This window comes from Podarcis vaucheri, assembly GCF_965113315.1.
Source record: "Podarcis vaucheri genome assembly, chromosome: 7".
NCBI classification, from domain to species: domain Eukaryota; kingdom Metazoa; phylum Chordata; class Lepidosauria; order Squamata; family Lacertidae; genus Podarcis; species Podarcis vaucheri.
In genome coordinates, this window is record NC_138765.1 from 37530878 (window position 1) to 37551753 (window position 20876).

At 47.4% G+C, this 20876-nt stretch overlaps 1 protein-coding gene across 1 annotated transcript in view; it reads right to left on the reverse strand.

Annotated features, from left to right (window-relative positions):
• Positions 1-18842, reverse strand: part of GRIK3 (glutamate ionotropic receptor kainate type subunit 3) — a 190187-nt gene extending 171345 nt beyond the window's left edge. The window contains exon 1 of the mRNA XM_082233235.1: positions 18655-18842. Coding sequence (XP_082089361.1) covers positions 18655-18814 — 160 coding nt within the window. The 5' untranslated portion in view covers positions 18815-18842. The remainder of the gene's footprint in view (positions 1-18654) is intronic.
• Positions 18843-20876: the final 2034 nt, after the last annotated feature.

Consider the following 20876-nt stretch of genomic DNA (forward strand, 5'->3'; position numbering starts at 1 on the left):
GCACTTGGGACTTCTTTGAGTCAATTTCCTTAGGCTCCTAGGACTCAACAATATAGGCAACTATAAATCAGCTAGATGCAAAACCTGATGGGAGTTTGAGTCCCCAAACACCTGTAGAGCTACTACTGTAGGTCCCTACCTTGGAGGTTGAAGGCAGCTCAGCTGCTTTCTCCTTTCCAGATTCTGTCAGCTGACATCTCAAGGTGGCTCTCTCTTGAATGTGCCAATTATTACCCAGAATGGCTGATTTCAAGAGTAATTATCCCCATTATAAATTGAATCAGATGGTTTATAACAGCCATAAAACATACAACATGGCTTTAAAAGAAAAACTTCATTGGCTCCCCTGTGGTTTACAAGTAGTTTTATTCCAATAAAAATGCAAACACACACTTTTGTTGGGAAATGGTCATCAATAATCCCTTCCACAGACTTGTCTTTCTTTCCCAAACAGGCAGGTCTATTTCCTTTGAGGATCACACACGTGCAAACACCAGCTCTTTGGTTTCTCCAGATCTTCTTCCAAATATGCAGATCATCACAACAATATGCAATTCCAGCTTATTCCTGGTGCAAACTGTCATCATTTATATGGAAATACGTTCCCCACAAACTCACAGAAAGGGACAGTCAGCCACACAAAAGTGACCTTAATATCACAGCAAAGGTGTGTGTCATCCTCTCTCTCTCTCTCTCTCTGTGTGTGTGTGTGTGTGTGTGTGTGGTGTATCAAACTGACAAGCAAATGTTAAATCTAGTCAAACTGTCCTCAGAAACGGCCTATCCAGAAGGCACCGAGAATGCTTTCCAGCTGCATTTGCAACAAGGCACCAATGCTTTGCAATGATTAGTGCCCCGTCTTAAATGGAAGCGACCTTTTGTGTTCTTTATAATATGAAAGAAATGCTAAGTACCTGATGCCAGCTGCAGAGGAAAGGCAAGATCACAGCACTGCAAGCCAGAGGCAAGATGGCCTTTAAGGTCAGACACTTTAAGGAGAGAATTAATGTGTTTGCAACAGACGAGAGATCCCTGTAGCCATTTCAAACAAAGCAACTTCTTGAAGGAGAACGAGGCTCTCTCAAAGGCATCTGCAGCTCCAGGTTCAAGAAGAAGTTGACTGAGATTCATATCCTCATTACCAGAGGCCTGTTAGGCACCCAGCCCCATCACACAAGTTTTGAAGAACAGCCGAGAGTAAGGAAAAATCCATCCTCAACAACAGCAGCAGCAAAAGGAGAAAATTACAAGGCACCTGGTGTTGTCCTAGTTATCCATTCACAACCATGAATTGAGGGAGTGGTGTTAATTTGAGGGGTTAGTAGTATGGAATTAGGATTACAGTGGTACCTTGGTTTATGAACGCTGCAAACCCAGAAGTAGGTGTTTTGGTTTGTGAAAATGTTTCACTTCCTGTCGAGTGTGTTCCATTTGTAAATTGAGTCCCCCGCTGCTATGGGAAAGCATGCCTTGGTTTAAGAATGCTATGATTTAAGAACAGACTTCCGGAACAGATTAAGTTCGTAAACCAAGGTACCACTGTATTGGTGGGTGCTATACCACAAGAGACAAGAGCAAGGATCTTCCTCTGGAAACCACGGGTTATGTACATGCTAGCAACTGAAAATGCAGCATCTGTCCCCGCCCCCCGCATTTCAAGTAGTATTGCTGTACATGCCAGAGTCGGGGTGGGGGTGTCCTCACCCAGTGAGCATTACCTGCTTGGTTTCTCAGTGTCTGTAACCCTGTCAATTCATGAAATTGTCATCTGAGCATGTGAAATAGCTATTGGTGGTGGTGGGAATTCTACATGTTAATCAATGGTTTATCATTGCCAACTGATTCCAAATGGTTTCCCTGAACTGGCAAGTTTGAGTGTCTTATTAGTGGTGGTGTTGTTATGCCGATGCCCCTATTCCACACCTGCACAAAGGAGGGCAAAGCACAGGAAGTGGCCTTGATTGCAGATTTAAGCTTGAAAGCTTGTGGGCAAGTGTGTCCAAGACAAGAGTTTCTGAAAAGGTTGCTCTGTGGGCTGGGAAGGAACTTAACACAAGTGCAGGCTTTTCCCCGTGGCTCGCAGAAGCAAATGAGACACAATATCAAACATTGAGAATGGTGCAACAGAGAAAGAATGTTGCAAATTTGCACCACCAACAACGACATTTTCTTACCACATATTCTCTGATACAACAGAGCAGATTGTGAAAACACTCCATGCTTCTGAAGCCAAGCAGATTCCTTTCTTATCATGGGTGCAGTTATGTTCAGTTTTGTCCAATGGTTACACCCAAACCAGACTAGTAATCAAAATGGAAATTCTTGATACTCACCCTCTTTGCCAAATCCAGAGCTGGCTAACTTGTGCCCCTTCAGGTGTGGCTTGACTCCAACTTCCTTCACCCTGGCCAGTGGCCATGCTGATTTGGGCTGCTGGCAGTTGGAGTCCAACCACATTTGGAGGGCTGCTGGTTCTCCATCCCTGGCCTAATCCCCTGAAAGGAGAACAACAGCTGAACATATTAAGAAAGGTCTGAGGAAAACCTCTTCGGTTTGCCCTGCACCTGAACACAATGGCAGTGTGACTGGAGCACATAGCTGCTTCCTGAGTTACACCATTGGGGTCCATCTAGCTCAGTATTGTCCAAACTGACTGGCGCTGACTCTCCAGGGTCTCAGATGGGAACATGGGCCCTTTTACATGGAAAGCAGTGGCTCTGCTCCTGAGCTACCATTGAGTAAGAGGAGAACCTGGGCCTCTTCCCTGCAGAAGGTGAGAAAAGTTCCCAAAGCAGGATTTGGATTTGGTTGGGAAACCAGAACATTGCAGGAATGTTGTTTAAAGGCATGATGAAATGGTGGCAGAACACATCAGCCAAAACCATCATTCCCACAAGTGTTGTGTTTTCTCTCCAGCCATGTCTTAGCTGTTGTTGTTGGCAGAGAGATGGAAAAAGAGAGAGGGGACATTTGGGATGAGGAAAAGAGCAGCAGCAACAACAACAACAACATATTCCTGGAGTAAAAGGAAGATTTAATTAGGTTGTGAGTCGCCTCCAAAAAAAGAGTACTAAAATTAAATGTGAATTCATAATGGACAGTATTATGGGTAATGAGATGCAAATTGGGCTGGGTTACAGCTTTTAGTGTGCAATTTGCTTTCCCTCTAATTGGGAGAAATGGATCTGGCCCCAGAAGCCAGGTACTCAAAATGTAAAACAGCCTCATAGCAAGGAAAGGAGATGCTGCCACTCCAAAACCAAATAGCCAGAGCGACATGAATATTTCAATATGACAAAACAGAGCAAACACTAACTTTCTTTCAGCCAAGAAAAACAGGCAACACACTCCAGTGCTGTGTGAACAGTGGACGAGGGTCCATCTAACATGGGGATCTGTTGGGAACAAAGCTGTCCAAGACTGTTTCCATTTGGGAATGTTTAACTTAGATCCTTCCTTCGTAGGACAAGTCTGCAGCTACAGTCAGAAGGCTCAGGAACACAATGAACTCCCCAAACCACACCTAGCATCTGTTTCGGGGTCAGATAAGTCACTGCAAGCGGTCATTGCCCCGCATATTGTGCAATTTAAAGTGAGCACTAGTCTTGCTGCGAGGCTCAGATATTCTTGGATCCTTCATCTTTTATTGAGCAACTGAAGTGGCAATTCTGGGAGCAGGCCCATGCAGCCTGGGGGGAGGAGACAGCAGCGTATGCTTGCCCCGGGCCTTGGAGGACTAAGCTGACCAGGGGTCCTGTCAGGAGCCTGCTGGACTTACACTGTTGTGCCAAGTACAAGACTCCCACCCCGGGCCTCAGACAAGCTCTGCATGGGAGTAAAACCCACTGAGCTCAATGAGATTGACTCTTAAGTAAGCATGCACAGGGATTACACTATGAATTTTGTTTATTTCTATGAGTTGATTTATGGCCAGTAACTCTGTTTTCTGTAAGTGTACACTTGTTTCTTTAATGCCACCTTGCAAAACTTTTCTAGAAAATATCTCTTTCCTCCCATTAGCAATCAATGGGGGATTTAAGAGAGTTGCACTCTCCATGCAGGAACAAACTGTCAAAATCCAGTTCATGCACCACATAGTTAAACTATGGAACTCACTTCCACAGGAGGCAGTGATGGCAACGAATGTGAATGGCTTTAAAAGAAGACTAGACAAATTCATGGGGAATAAGGCTGTCAATGACTCCTATCCATGATGGCAACATACAACCTCCAGTGTCAGATGCAGCAATGCTCCTGAATACTAGTTACTGCAGACCATAGGAGGAGAGAGTGCTCTTGTGCTCAGGTCCTGCTTGGGAGGTTCTCACTGAGGTCTCTGGCTGACCATGGTGAGAACAAGATGCTGGGCTAGATGGGGGCCCATGCCTGATCAGGCAGCCTCTTCTTACAGCCTTATGTTATGCTCTTAATGGGAAGAGTCACATTAAGAATTGTGCTGAACATCACACAAGGTTTGGGATGTCCTCCAGAAACATGCTTGCACCCCATGCTTTTCCCCTAGTGGCCACTGAGCCTGGCACACCTAAGCTTTTTGCCTCCTCAAAAGGAAAGCTCCAAGCTTTACATAAGCCTTAACATCATCAAGCCCCAAAGAGCAGGACATGTTTAATAGTGGACCCAGAATACATTCGCTCTTTGTATTAAGGGGCTTTGGAACACAGCAGTGCCTGATCAGCCAGGGAAGCAGTGGCAGCCATGAAATTCACTGTATGACCTTGGGTTATTCCCTGTCACTCAATCTAACCTACCTCATAAGGCTGCTGTGAGGATTAAATGGGGAGAGGGAGAGGTATGCCACCTTGAGCTCCTTGAAGGAAAGATAGAATACGAGTGTAATAAACATACAGGAAAGAAAGAGATGGAAGAACTCAGGTGCTTTCTCTTTGCTTTAAGTGAAATAATTAAAAACAAAGGTTGTCAACCATTTTAAACATTAAAAAATGGGGTAAGATCTTGCCATTTAATGTACTAAGCCAGCCCCTCTTTTTGAGGACACCAGAGTCACCTTTTATTTTTATTTCCTGGCACAGCAGGAAGAACGAAACAGCCTCCCCAAAAGAAGGAACAGCAGCAAGAAAGTCGCCTTTAGTCTCAGACCCCATCAATTAAAACTTGTTCCCACCAATCAATTCAACCTTTAATTCAACCTTTAAACGACTGCATACCAACCTCAGCCCTGCAAACAACAAGGCCTAAGGGGCATGTACACTGTGGGCTTTGTCTTTATGTGCCTTGAACAAAAGACCTTGGAAGAGGAAAAGAAAGAGTAGTGGGGAACATGGAAAACTCCAAGTCATTCTTAGCAAAATATCCTCAGGACACTCGAGAGAGAGCTGAAATCACAGCCTGGATTTATTGCTTTGGCACTGATCGATTACTTGAAAGCATTAGGTAGATAAAGAAATTGATTATTCAATAAATCACTGCATGCCCCATGAAAGCAGAGGGTGTTTTTTTTTAAATAGGCAGGGGCCAGAGAAATACAAATTTGTAGTGGGCAGGCAAGAAACTCTCCAGCGTGGAAGGTGAACAGTGGCCCATCACTTCCCACACGTGTAAAGAGGGAGCCATTATTTCGAATCTTAACACATCTTAACAAGTAACCTTGAAGAAGCTACAACTGGAAAGGGAGAGAGAGAGAGAGAGAGAGAGAGAGAGAGAGAGAGAGAAGTGCTTTGCATGTTCACTTGAGTGCTAACCCCCAGAAAGACATGTGGGCCACACTGGGTGACCTCAGTCAGAAATTCTTAAATAAAGGGCTTTGAATAAAAGCCCAGATTTCTGCCAGAGAATTGCTGTTCCTTGATATGTGGCTAATTGTCGGGGGGGGGGGTTGCAAGTGGTGGGAATTTGCCCCATCTCAGAAACTTGGGAACAGGCACCTTCCAAATGTACACACCTAGAACAATTTTTAAAAATCTAATTAAAGTAGATATGAGATAGCTACGGACAACTCTTGTACTACCCTTATTGCTACCCAGCTTACAGCCAGCTGAGCCCCAGATCTTTTCATCCTCCTGGCCTCTCCATCTCCTGGCTTTGCACTTTTTTTTAAATGAGGTGGATGAAGTTATGAATGCGCTACTGTAGAGATTCCACCCAAGTCCTTTGCCCAGCGAGAGCCAGGACAGAAACCTCTAGAGAGTGATGCCCTGCATGCTACTGAGTAAGCAAAAAGGCCACAGGAGAAAGCATTGGGGCACAAATCCAAGCCAAGTCAAAGCTCACAGGTAGGATGTGCAGGATCTGAGCACCTGGCATCACCTGAGATTCCCAGCAACCAGTATTACTGCTTCCAACAGTGAAGGTTGGACATAGCAATGGTAACTAGCTGCCTCTGAGAATCCTATCTTCTCACTGATTTTCTCATCCTCTTTTGAAATCATCCAAGTTGGTGGCCATCATGATAGCTTGTGGGGGGCTGACTCCATAGTTTAGCTGTGTGAACAAGTCCTTTCTTCTACCTGTCCTGAACCTCCTAACTTTCAGCTTCCTTGGATGACCCCACTGAGTTCTAGCATTATGAGCGAGGCCTATCCACTTTCGCTAGCAAATGCTAGAGGAATGAATGAATAAATGATAGGGGAGGCAATTCTACCAGGAGCATCTACAGAGGAAATCTCTTGCCAAGGGACATGACTTCCTGGGGGACTGTCTTTGATTTTACTCAGAGTAACAGCAATTCATATTATATGCTGAAGCTGCAGGCCTGGCCTTGCTTGCCTTGCTGGCTCCAGTAATGGCAGAAAGCATCTACAAAGCTGCAGCAGCGGTGACTCTGGCCTGGGACTCAGGGCCCCAGTCTCTTGTCTCTGAGCCACAGGGCTTTTTCCAGCTTCCCTGGTGAGCTCAAGTTCCTCAGCTGCACTTTTCAACTTCCCAAGAGAAGCCTAAGAAACCAGGGCTGAAAATATCCCCCACAATGGGTCACCAAGACCTGGTATGCCAACGGTTTCATTTATTTATCTGAAGTGCTAAAATCTCCTAGCTTTCATCTCGAAGCAGTAATCAGAGAGGGGCAACACCACCCCCTATATTTAGAACACTCTGTTGTGTTTTCATCAGCTTCAGATGCAGAAAGTCATGACTTTTTTATGTAATGCATCTGAAATATTCTACAGACGCTGGAAGAACCTGTCTGCCTCCCTCCCTCCCAGTCTCCCCAACATCCCCTTCTCAACCCTGTGCTCACATGTTCTCTGCTGCCCCCATTTTGCTTCTCTCATCCAAATCTGCTTCTAGACCTCTTCCTACCCAGCTGTTCCCAAGGGGCAGCCAGGTCCTCCTTTATCCATCATAAAAAAGACAACTACGTCTGCAAAGCCCTTCCCGACACCCAGTGTCCCGTCTATTTGCTGTGGATTGTAACCCTTCCTTTGTGGCAGCAGAGACTGAATGGCTCCTAGAGTCCTCAGCACAAAACAAAATAGCAGCAGCATGGAATGGCATTGCTGTGGTTGCACATGTACCATCTTCCCCCTGAAGCAGTCCACTGGGCTCATCCTGGAGCAGAGTTCGGGCCAGAGTCACAGCTGCAGGCATGGAAGATTAAGGCATGTGCAGGGTGGAAAGTACAGTAAATGCACCTCTAGACCTGCAGATATTGTAATCTCCCCTCATCCAAGTGGAGAAGCAAGCAGGACAGCATCCTTCAAACTGGGAGGAGGCATGTTTCCTGAGTGCAAGGGGGAATGACAGACTTCGGGGAGGACAGGTCAGCCTATTTTTGTTTCACGGCAGTTTTGCACAGGCTGAGGTCTTAGGTCTGTTCTGTACCACTTTTGCAAATTTTAAAAAATGCTTGTTTTATATGGATTTTATCCTCATACTTTGAGGTTTTTTCTATAATCAAGCAGCATATAAATTTTATGAAATCAAATGAATACTTCCACTGATGTATTTCATTATGCTCTTCAATGCATTTCCCCTTCCAAAAAACCATTCTTTTTTATACACTTCTATATAAAACATGCACCCCCCCCCCATTTTTGGAAGCAAAATTGCATTGCAAAATTCAGAGAAATGCACAATCCAGTTGATACCTGTATCCTACATAAGGGTGGGGGCAGCAATTCAGCCCTCTTGCACAGAGAAGGCCTTTTCTACTCCCCCCCCCCCCCCGCCGCACTGCCATTCAATGATTTACAGCTGCTTCTATATTCCTGATATGGCACAGCAAAAACAAAAACCCAGAAACCATTTGCCAACCCGGAGGCGGGGGTATGGTGGGGAGGAAATACTCTGAGCATAAAATGCAGTTTTGCATTTTTGAAAAAATCACTTAAATAATAGCACCATCGCAACTAGAGGAATAAAATGGAGCTGGTGGCTGCTGCCCTTATGCTCAACAAATTTATTTGGGAATAAGCTCTGTTAGGTTGCACAAAAGGACAATATATAAATATCTATATTTAAGTGGAAGTAATAAAAAGGGGGGCCTCCTACTGCAGTGCCTGGAAACATTACATAAGCCCACTTCCTCCAAGAAGCTCCTCCGGCATGGCCAGTTGGTGGGATTTAAAATAACTCCCACGACTGCTTTCCCAAGTACTCTAAATTCACTGCAGAATAGTAGCAGGCGAGTCTGATGCCAGGTCCCAGCAGACCTCCCTAACTCAGCTAAGCTCGTGGCTTATTCCATATTTTATTTACTGTTTTATTGCAAGAGACAAAAGATGACAGCCGTCTATTTATTAAGCGGGAAAACACACAGCCTACATCGGGCATTTCTTTTCGCATCATGTTCCATTTTGGGTGCTTTCGAAACAGGCTGCTTTGGCCCTCTCTCAAACCTGTTGCTTTGAAATTCCCCCCACCCCAAGCCATATATTGGGTCCCCAATGTTCAGCCACAGGGGCTTTACCTGGTGCACAGAGCAGCATCCCCACCCCTCCACCTCTTTGAAAACAGCCTCGGAAGAAGCCCATAGAAGCCCAGATAACTGGTGCTGCAGCAGAGTGGCTTGGCCTCAGAGCACAGCCCATGACACTATCTCCAGGTGGCAAAAATACCCACGGACCCCCAAAGCCCATAGCTTTTTTGCAAGTCTGGGATAGGGGAGGAAAGCAGCCTCTTTCATTTCCAGAGCAACAGGGAACTCAAGCGGCCCTGAGCGGCAGCTGCCCACTGCTATTCCCAAGAGGGATTTGGTCTCTGTGAAAGTTGTGTTGATGACAGCAGGATCTGGGAGTGAAGAGAGCCCCGCAGGCAATAAAGTCCCACCCTACAGGAAGCTCCAAAACGTGTTATTTTAAAACATATTTGTAGCAACTTTCAGCTCACAAAAGAACCTGCAAGATGGCTTACAACAATGGGATAGATACCCAGTTAAAAAGAGCATTCAAAGCCCAGAGCCAAACAAAATCAGCCCCATAACAAGACAAAATTTACATACATGAAAAATGTATCCGTCCCCTGCCTAAAAGACAACAAAGAATGGGTCAATCTAAGCACCCTGGGGTGGGGCACAGTGGTGGGGGGAGTTGTTTAATTCTGGTAAAGTTAAAGGTAAAGGTAAAGGGTCCAGTCGTGGCCAACTCTGGGGTTGCGGTGCTCGTCTTGCTTTATTGGCTGAGGGAACCGGCGTACAGCTTCCGGGTCATGTGGCCAGCATGACTAAGCCGCTTCTGGTGAACCAGAGCAGCACACAGAAACAATTCTGGTACTGCCACCCAAAAAGCCCTACCCCAACCACTGCCCTTGAAGGATAGCTCTGTTGGTAGAGCATGAGACTCTTAATCTCAGGGCCAATGGTTCGAACCCCACATTGAGCAAAAGATTCCTGCATTGCAGGGGGTTGGACTGGATGATCCTTGTGTTCCCTTCCAACTCTATGATTCAATGATGCACAACAAGCCTCAGATGACCACAGCTGAGAGGCAAGTTCATGTGGGAAGTGAAGAGGCAGCCCAAAACCCTCAGTTGGGTGACTGGTTAACCACATTCTGATTTTCATTACTGTTAATTTTATGTTAGAAAAACAGGCTCCTGGATCTCAGGGTTTCAGATAACTCTTTGGAAACCATTCGGACCAAATCTCTAGCTGCCAACCTTTCAATAGCCTGACTGTTCAAAGTTTATCCCTGTCCAGACCTGAAGCCTGAGGTCTCCTCACAGAAAAAGCATGAGGAGCAGAACCCTCCAGCAGATCTCTAAACCCAGTGATGCTGAGGAACCATCAGACCTGGACATTCTTGACACCAGCTGCCTGGATTAAATAGTGATCCCTCCAAACCAGGATTGCAAGCATGGATCAGGTATGACTGTGGAAGATCAGGAGAAGTATGGCCAGATTTATAATGGTGCAAATGGTACAATTGCACCAGGTACAATTGTAATGGCCCATGCCTACAAGGGGGCCTAGACTCTTGAGCTTTCGGGGGGGGGGAGCCTCTCCCCATACTAGAAGGAAAGTTATGAAGCAAAATGTGCAGGCACCCCCCCCCAAGCAATTTGGGTGAGATAAGCCAGCCTGGCTGCTCCTGTTGAGTTTTTATGAGTAAAGTCAGAACTATGATTAATGAATGAGCTATTTGGACACCAGGCTATAGGAATTCCTGTGGTCCTAAAGAGCTACTGCTTTCCTCTCTCCTATAAAATTAAAAGAGGAAAAAAATAAAAGTAAATAAATAATCTGCAAAATGTGCAACATGTGAGCTGTACCAAGTTTCTCTCACCATTGATATTATTATTCTTTCTTATCAGTAAGGAAAAGAGGGGAAACATTTGTTTGGGGGTGGAAACACATGAAAACAAAGGCAGTTGCCAGTGGCATGGAAGCACATTAAAACCTTTTGCCAACAAGATAATGATGATGATTACGATGATGACTGCAAAAGTATCATGGAGAAGTGTGACATTATGCAATTCCTATTTAAGCATATCCTGTGGACACTCTGCTCTTTTGGGTTTCCCTGCCTGTCTCTCCAAGGATGCACCAGAAATCCTGCTGGCTCAGTAGACTCCAGATGGTGAAAGAGGGTGGAAGTTCACCACACCCCTTAAAAGCAACAAGAAGCATCATGCAGCAACTGCAAAGGGAATCTGGCAGGTAAAAGTAGGAGGGTGGAAATCAGGACACATGTTAAGTGTCCTCAAAGCACAGCGCCCTCTGCTGACCATCCACACCTGAAGCACCAGCTGCCATTCAAACACCTGCTGTGGTGTCTGCAACAGATCGACCCCCTCTCATTTGACATTATTAACACAACGGGAGCTTAAGAGCTGTCATGTGAAAAGGGCAAGAGTCACCCTGCCAGGTGGGCAACAGAAGGATTTTGTCAAATCAAGGAGAGTTATTATAGAACCACGTCCTCGGGAGCAAAACGCACACACAACAAATGCAAATGAATTCAAGGCGCAAAGTGAAAGAGCAATATGGTTTTCCTGTTGTATGAAAAACAGGATAAGTTTGCCAGAAGATTAGAAATGACGTCTGCACCTGTGCAAAGAAACAGTCCTGAGTCTTTCTGCTCTCCTTACAAATGCAACAGCCAGTTTATGGCGTTTGAGTTGGGCATGAAGCACATTTGGAAAAAGCAGCCAAAGCATTAATGTCTTTCATTTTTATCAGTCCATGCAAGTGTGTCCTCTAACATATTTTCATCACTTGGGGTGGGTTGCAGTTGCAACAATTAAATTTTAAGACCACCCTAACGATATCACAGCCCACGACACAATAGAGGGTGGCCGACAGAGAAAGCCGCCTGAATCTCCCACTGCGCTCCTGACTCTGAGCTTCGCAAACCCTACATCAACCACAGCCCTGTTTCCTGCATGCTGCCAAACCTTAATATCCACGTAGATGGTTCTCAAGAGAGCAGGGATTAAGTAATTAGATTTGCCTGCCACAAAGAAGCAACAATGACACTCTCGCTCGAAATTCATCTTACAGTTTACACCCCAGCAGCCTCATTCTCACCTCACAGAAATCACCAAATGACTGTGTGACCTGAAATTAAAAACCCATTTTGGAATCAGGTTTGAGAAAAAGAAAGGGGGGGAGGCAATTTTGGAACTATCACTCCCCCCCCCCAGAGAATTAGCCATTCTCGTTTCTTATGAAAATACAGTGTTTCAAAAACATGATATGAAATCAATCCTCAAAAAAAGCATCAACAGGAAAAGGGGAGATGGAAGATGCAGTTTCTGCTTCTGCAAAGGGGACAGATGGCTTCCATCCTCACTCCACACCGGCAGGTAAAATTCCATTATGCGCCAAGAGCATCGTCCCAATTTTGCATTTGCACGCCATAGAGCCCAGAAATTTAACGGCGACACAGCATTTACATGCATGTCACTAAATGATCCTTGGAGCTTTTCAGGTATGACATCTATGCACAGGAGAGAGAATTGGGGTGTGTGAGGTGAAGGCAAAGGCCACTTCAGAGCCTGATCAAGCTAGGCTCTACACACACACACACACACACACACACACACACACACACACATGGCCTGCTGCCACCAACAGCCTGAATCTATAGCCTGAAAAGTAGGGTGCAACTGTATTTTATTTTTATTTTATTTATTAAATTTATATACCGCCCTTCATCAAAAGATCTCGGGGTGGTTCACAGAACTGTAATAAAAAACAAGAAACAATAATAAATAAAACATTAATGCTGGTTAGAAAATGGGAGAATTTTAAAATAGGTAGATGGTTACATACACATACACACTGAGCTTATGGAAGCTTAAATCCACATCACAGAATTAAGTGAAGGGGAAGGGAGAGACAAGGAAAAAACCTAAATCCATATTATGCATGGATACACTTGGGCCTGCCTTAATCTTGGCTGCTGTATTCACAAAAGCAGCCTCTCATTGTTTGTTCGCTGTTTTGCTTCTGGAAGGGCTCTTTGTAATCTGCACCAGCAAGACCTAAATATCAGCATCTACATACAGAGTTTATTTTTTATTTTTTTATTGGAAAGCAGACATGGCAAAGCATTGCAGCATTTTTTTTCTTTGACATGACACACACACAAAAAATCTGCTAGATGTGCATATGTCCTCCTAGTATTTTAAATACCATTCAGTCTTTTTTAAAAAGAGCTATTTCCCTGCTCCCCCCGGGGCATCAGAGAACTTTCAGACCTGGCCTGGTGCTGCGTCTCTTCCTGTACGCTGGCCTGAATCTGAATGGACTTGCGTTTCACTCTGTTTGCTTCCCTCTCTTGTTTTAAAAGGATTTTTAAAGGCATTTGGAATTTCCGAGCTGGAAGGGACAGTTCCTCAAGCTAATGTTTTCTAACTTGGTCCTACCATTCCCAGGTGGTGAGAAGCCACTTGTCTGAAGCTATTTGCTTTGCGCGGGGAGAGTGTGCGAGGGCGGGGGGAGGAGGGGTGACATATTGATCTTCATTCAGTTTGTGTCTTCTCCAGCACGGCTAAGCTTTATTGTATCAACGGCCGTGGCTGCCGCCAGCGTGCCTCTCTCATTGTTTAACACTCGCCAAGACACAAACTTAGAGACAGGCGCTACATCCCCAGCTGGCTGTGGTGACACATCCCATCACTGCTGCGGTTGGGCGGGAGAGGGGAGGAAGGGTAGGATCCAGGCACAGATCCCAATCTTGCTTGCACACCGATGTAAAGTGATCAAGCCTCCCTGGCCCAGAGCCCTAATTCTGAGGAATTATCCTGACAAGATCACCCCTGATCTTGCAAACATCTCCGTACCGGTTTCACTTCGATAGCATCGATTTTCAATTACGCTTCCACAAATTGGGAGCCAAGTCGTCATCTTTCAAGGCATCGATCCAGGTTTACAGTGGGACAAATCTGGCATTGCCTCTGAGTGCTGACTGCAGCTCCTGAGATCAGCGTGGCAAGTACAAGTGAGCAAGCAGGTGGGTCGATCCGAGGTGTGTAGAATCAGGAGAGGCTCTGCACACAACCCCCAAGGAATGTGGAATGCTGCATTCTCACACACACTCAAAGGGGGAAGCATTGCTCTCCAAGATCACTCATCTCTTGATACCGGGCATAGTGTGGTCACATCAACACCCCACACACCCACACACTTGTTGCACTCCTTAAAGGTTTGAGTGCACCTTCTAAATCACTTCTTCCAGCCACCCCACGAAACAAGATTTTCTCCAAGCTATTCATCACATCCAAGCCAAATAAAATAATATCTGACTCTTTCCTCCAGATTCTTTCTTTTCTCACAGAACAATACCAGACACAATTGAACACTGCAGTTTTCAATTGTGAAATTATTATTTGGAAGTGGGGGTTAGGTATCAGGGAAACGCTGTTAAATCTCCCTGGAGGGGATGACTGGAAGCGATGTTTCTAAAAAGAAAAGCCAAACAGAATAATGAGTCCCGGGAATAAAAAGGCTACCCTCTCAAGGAAATGTAATTATGAATTGAATTTGTCCACAACACATTTCTGTAAAATAATCAATGAACTATTTTATTTTCGGCAGACTACAACCGCCCACATGCCTCCCTTCTGTGTTACTTGTATTTTATCCAAACAATTGATGGCACAACCTCCTTTCTCAGTCACAAATTAGCATAACTCATCTCTTATTTCAGCCTGTTTGTTTCAAAACCAGCATTGTGGCCTTCGTCCCAGCTGCCTCACAAGCCAAGAGCAAAAAAAAAAAAAGAAGCCCCTTTCTTGCCGGGCTTACGACGACAGTGTACACAAAACACAAGATGCACCCTTTCCAACCGCCAATCTGCAGAATGCGAGGGTGAGGCGAGCTGTCAGTGCTTCTGTGCAAAAGAAAAAAGGGGAAAAAAGCAGAAGCTTGCTGTCTGTGGGAGAACACCAAGGCTGATGGTGGCTACGTTTTGGCAACGTGCCAGGCAGCTATTGTGTTTTGGTCCAAACCAATTTTCCCATTCAAGTCCACAGTGCATGTAGGACAATGCAAAAGGGAGATGGATGCTTTACCTAGGAGCATCATCACACCCTGGAGAGATACCAGCCACCTGCAGAAACCCAAGGATCCATGGCAACGAGACACTCCTCTTGTGAGTCTAAGATTTCACCCAGATTTTGACTCTGTTGCCTCCCCTTTTAGCCTCTGCATATATTTGACCTCTTTCAACAAGGCAGAATATTAATTGATGCTTCAATCAGATGAGTGATTTGCCACAGCAATCAAATGTGACGTCCGAAGGCTTCTTGCAATTGGAGAGGCTTTCACCGTCTTCTTTAGGGAAGCTTTTGCCATGTTTCTTGAGGTTTTGCGATGTCACAGGCTGCAAGGCAGCACAAGGGGGAGCAGAGACTTGCTGCTGCATCACTCAGCAAGGTTTTTAAACTTCAGATGAATGAACGGCAGGCAAGAAATGCGATTTAACCATAAATGCCAAATGAATTTGCTTCATGGGGAGTCATTCACTCCAAAGGACAATACTTTGTTCAATTGCATTTGCAAACTTACCAGCAGCCACCTCACTTACACCAGCCAATATTCATGTAAGACAATTGGGCTGTTCCAGATTTACCCCCACATTGCCTTTGAAATCCTCAATCCTGTGTCTGCAATTACATTTGCACCAGGCATAATAAATCGCACTCAAAGAAAGATTATGCTCAAAGTTGCATGACATTTGCACGAGAAAACATGAAGATGTTCCAATAAAAAAACATCTCCCTCTGTTTGCATGCAATGCTGATTAAACCCAATGCTTATAACTCAGAAACGATGTAGGAAAGTACTGGAATTTTCTCTTTCACTGAGAAAAACCATGATTTCAGCAAAAACAGAACCACAGATCTCCCCACTCCAAGCCGTCTCTTTTTTCAGAATCACGCCTTGTTGTCATTTAACCAGGCTGTTCTATTTGAAATTCAACAACTTTCCTGATTTTTTAGAACTCAGTTTATTGTAAAACCTGATTTAAGTTGACACAAAAGGACAAAGAAATGAAATTAAGAAAGCGGGAAGAATGAAATTGTAGCATTCCTAAAAAGGAAAAATGACAGTTCAGCACGGGAAAGCTGTGTTGACTTTGATCTAAACCTGAAATTGCCGCAGTTGCTACAAATTCTCTTGTCTCTCTGGCTGTTCAGTGCTCTTCTTTTATGTGACATTTTTAGAAAAGAGATTTTTACATAGAAAAGCATTAAATCTAAACAACGTATTTCCTTTTTTTCCTTTTAAAAATTAAAACAGTTTTCTTCCACCAGCTTCCAGGGGAAAGCCTAGACAAGGCAGATTTGAAAAGCAGAGTTTAGAAAATTATTCTCCATCCTTGAAAATCAGTTATACAGAGAGCTCTGGAAAATAAACAATGGCTCAGACACACCTGAGTGGTCCTCTAGAAATAATCCATCCAAACAAGAAGGTAGAATCCACAGCATTTGCAAACTACAAGCTCTTCTCTGCTCTTTCTACAAATCCACCAGTGCCTTTTCACCTCAGAGAAAATTCCACACCACAGGAGGTGGAGTTCAGCTAGCTGGGCCAGCTCCCTCCCCTTTCAAATATCCAAAGGGGGCCATGTGCCCACTCTGGAATGGCACAAACACAACAGTATATCAAGCATCCAAATTCCTTGGATTTATGTTCCAGCCATGTTTACAACCAAGGTTAAACCTGTATACTCTCAAATTGTCAATGAAAGCAACACAGCATGGTGCATGTTCAGATGAACAACCTCCCCCCGCCCCCAGCCCAAATGCACATTCATTTTTGCAGTTAGCATACATTAAGCATCAGATAGGACTCATTTGCCTGAAGCATCCATAGCATGAGTACAAGAGCTCATAAAAGGCTGTTGACCTTCCAACCATCTTAGATATATTTTTACTTATTTATTAAATTGAGGAAAAATCACTGCATTATGAAGAGGCCCCTTAGGCCCACAGGGCAGCCTTCCTCAGGTGACATACATGCCAAGGTTTTTGGGGGCTCCTTTGATGTTTGCCAGCTCCCCAAGCTCACATTCAGGCATCCCAGGACAAAACGGACCCATCAGGTGAAGCCAAACAGCAGGCACAGTTGCAATGGAACATCAGGTCTTGATGTCTACCCAATCCACCAAACACTGAGCAGCTCATTCTATGGGAGTGGGACTGAAAGAGGGTCCATGTTCAGGCACAACAGGGGCTACCCCATCCTCAAGGGATGGTATGGACTGTGCACAAACCCACAGGCACTGCAGAGAGCTTGGCTGGAAACACCACCTGTACTGGACCAGAAGCCAGACCTCACGTTAGTTGGAAATCAGCCTGCTGGATGGATGGACTCTTGGAAAACAAGAAAAAAAAATGGAGGGAAGGCATTCACCAGAATCCCACCTCAGATTGCCTCTGTGTCAAAGACACCAGCTCTGGTGGGGTGGCTATTCTGGCTCCCTTCCCTGATGGAGGCAATTCAGCTGTTCCTGGGCCAAAGAACAAAGGAACTCTAGAGCATGTGTGAGCCCAGAGGCAGCTGCTTCCAGGGGAGACAGGGGGTGGGGAGATACCCTTACAAATGCCACCGTGCTCTTAGGCAACTCCCCTTCTCTTCAATGGGGCAGGAGTACTTCCCTAGGGGCCACGTTCTATTAGCTGGGGAGAGTGTTGACCTCAGGAATCCTAAGGGCTGCCCTGGTATCAGAGCTGCCCCTCCCCTCTCTTCACCACACCATGCCAAGCAACAAAATCTCCTGCAAGAACTTCCAAAGACAAAGGGAACCACAATTGAACTATGCTGGAAAGGAGGCAGAAGAGAAGGCAGGGGAATGTTTTCTTTTAATTAAGGCACAAAAAAGATACTTTGACTTTTGGAATTCACTTTGCCACATGGCTAAAAATTTACAGCTGTTCCTCTCTCCCACTCCTCTGAGCCCCGGGAGCAAGAAGAGAAAGCCTTGTGCCGGCTGGTGGAAAGCAAAGGCAAGAGACATCACCCTTGGCAGCAGCAACAAAATCTGGTACTATATTTGGGGGAAAGGAGTTGTCAAAATATTGGGGGAAGGGGGGAACCCATTCAGAGGCAGCAACTGCTTGCTGGGAAACAGCATCAAAATTTCAAACTCCACATTTGCACCTGGCTCCTGTACAGAGGGAAATGTAGCCTACAGCGCCTGGCCCTCAGCATCCCCTTTAGCGCAGGATGTGCTGGACCAGAGCATCTCGGAGGCGAAGCTGCATCCTCCGTAGCATCTTCTCTAGCCAGCATCCTCTCTCTGCACAGATCAGAAAGCGCCTCGCGGGAGAAGCCAAACTTTGCTTCCTGCAAAAAGCTCCGTCGATATCGGCAACGAAAGGGGGAAAGGACGAGTGGGGGTGCGGGAGGGGCAAACTTCCCGTCGCCTGCTAGACGTCTATTGCAGAAGGGGACAAGCCAAAGTAAGGAGAAGGGAGGGTGAAGAGGCAAGCCCCCCCCCCAAGCCACCTCTGGCTCAGAGACAGAACCCCTGCCAGCAAAAGAACTCTGTTCTTTGCAGAAATATATATCTATATCTCTTTAGATCTTTAAAGTCTTGGGAGGGTCGTTTTCAAGGTCTTTTACTAAATAATCAATCAAGGTCGCCCCCCGCCCCTATTGCCAGCCAAACGCCCAAGAAAGCCCCAAACCCAATAAAATCGCCCCAAAGTGGAGTGACAGCCCCCCCTAAAGAAGAGATAGCACTGACCTCCCTCCCCCCCCCCGCCCCGGTTTGTCGTCTCACCCACCGATGCGGATGACATGGGGCATCCCGTGGCAGGAGTGGAGCCAGACGAGCCCCAGGAAGAGTCCGGCGGCTGCGGCGGAGGCAGTGGAGGCGGCGGAGGAGCAGCGGCGTCGGTCCAGCGGCGGGAGGAGCGGGCGCGGGCGGCGGCAGCAGGTCAGCATCCTGGGCGGGCGGGCGAGCCAGCCAGCCAGCCGGGCTCCGGCTCCGGCGCCCGCTACACCTCCAGAGGCGGCGGCGGCAGCAGCGGGCGAGGCGGCGGCGGGGAGGGCGCCTCCCCCTCAGCCCGGGGCATCCTCCTGGCGGAGAGGAGCGGCAGCTGGAGCCGGACCTCCGCGGCGGCGGGGACGTGCAGGAGGAGGAGGACCCGGAGCCGCCGGAGCCGCCGCCGCCCCGCCACGCCCGGCGAGGCTCGGGCTCCCCCTACGCCCGGTGCGCGCTCGCCTGCCTTCCTGCCTCCTTCCTCCTCGCAAGTTCCCCCGACTGGCGCTGCCTCCCGCCGCCGCCGCTCGCTCTGCCTGGCGCGGAGCTGTGCAGCCGCGTCCACACGGGGAGGGCGGGGGAGCGTGGAGGGGGCCTGCTGCTCCTGCCGCCGCTGCTGCGGGAGGATCGCGGCCGAGAGGTGCCGGGGCTCAAGCCTCGGAGCAAGGCACGCCCTCTGCCCGGCAAGCCCTGCCCCCGAGGCTCAGGCGGAGGGCGAAGGCACTCTGTACATGCTCGAGGGCATGCCGGCTAGGAGAAGGGAAGGAGGCGGTAGTTCCCTGCGCTGAAGGAGCTGTCCCGGTGCTGAAAATACTGGGCTACGTGAATAGAACCCGAAGCTCTAAACGGAGTGGTCTTTTTCGACCCAACTGGACGGCGGGGTTCTCCAGGCCCAAGCGAGGAATTCTCCCCGTCTCCGGGAGAGGGACTTCTGGGAGGCACGTGGCCCGAAAGGAGAGGGAGGGAGGGCCTCTGAACACGTGCAGAGTGCTTTTCTCCTCCTGGTTGAGGCCGCGGCCGCCCCGACGGGGGGAGGAGAAAGGGGAGGAAAGGGGGAGGCAGCGGGGCTCACTGCAGCGGAACCTCCAGCTCTGGCCCTGCAGGCCTCGAAGGAGGGAGCCAGTTGGGAGCGGGGAGGCCCGAGGCGTGACTGTGGCACCAGGCTTCCAGCTCGCGGGGGGGGGGGGGGAGGGAGAGAGAGAGAGAGAGAGAGAGAGAGAGAGAGAGAGAGAGAGAGAGAGAGAGAGAGAGACTGCGCAGCCCGAAGAGTTCGCGCAACTCACGCACACAACGCCCATGCGAAATGCGCGTGTTTCTAAGAACTTGGACGCGGGCGGCGGGGAGTTTTGCAGGAAGAAGTGCTGGAAGGAAGAGCCCCCACCCCCTCGCCCGAAGAGACTCTTCCTTGGGAAAGCTGGCAAATATCCAGCCATCTGTGAGCGTCAGGGCCCCGAAATGGATAAGCTTTTCGGTGCGCTTACATCGAGAGTGGAGAAAAGGAAGTCTGGGACGCGGGAGGAGCGCTGCTTGAGCCTCCGCTGAGATAAACTCCGTTCTCTCGGTCAAGAAGGGGGAGGGGGAGGATCCTGGAATCAAAGGGTGCTTTGAGACCAGGAATATGTTCATTTCAAGAGGGGTGCAGGAGGTGCAACCCTTCGCAATGAATAAATGTCTGGCATTCGATAAGTTGCTTGCGTGGCTGGAGGAAGGAGTTCATTCCTAAGCAACTACGGGAGAGTAAGACCCACTGGCAGCACTGCAGGGCTGTTGTGTTGCCCTTGGACAATGAAGAGGGTGGGAGAAGCTTCTCCTGAGCGTCGCTCCTGCGGCACAGAACCCTGTGCAATGAATAAATGACTCCCGTTGGATAGGAGCATAGGAAATTGCCTTAGTACAAGACAATTGTCAGACCATTGCTCACCTTGCTCGGTACTGTCTACACTGGCTGGCAGCAGCTCTCCAGGGTTTGCAGCAGAGTTCTCTGCCAGCCCTACCTGGTGATGCCAGGGATGAAACCCTAGGACCTTCTGCGTGCAAGGCACATTCTCTACCACTGAGCTATGCCCTTTCTGTTTATGTGGTGGTGGTATGTTCGGCTGGAGGGAGGAGTTAATTCCCCATCAGACATCACCCAGCCTTGAAGGAGGTGACAGTGAAGTGCAAAAGTACCACCAGCTAGCCAGAGGTAGTTCCAAGAACTGCCTCCTCCCATACAGGCACTGTAGTAAATAACCCTGTGCTGGA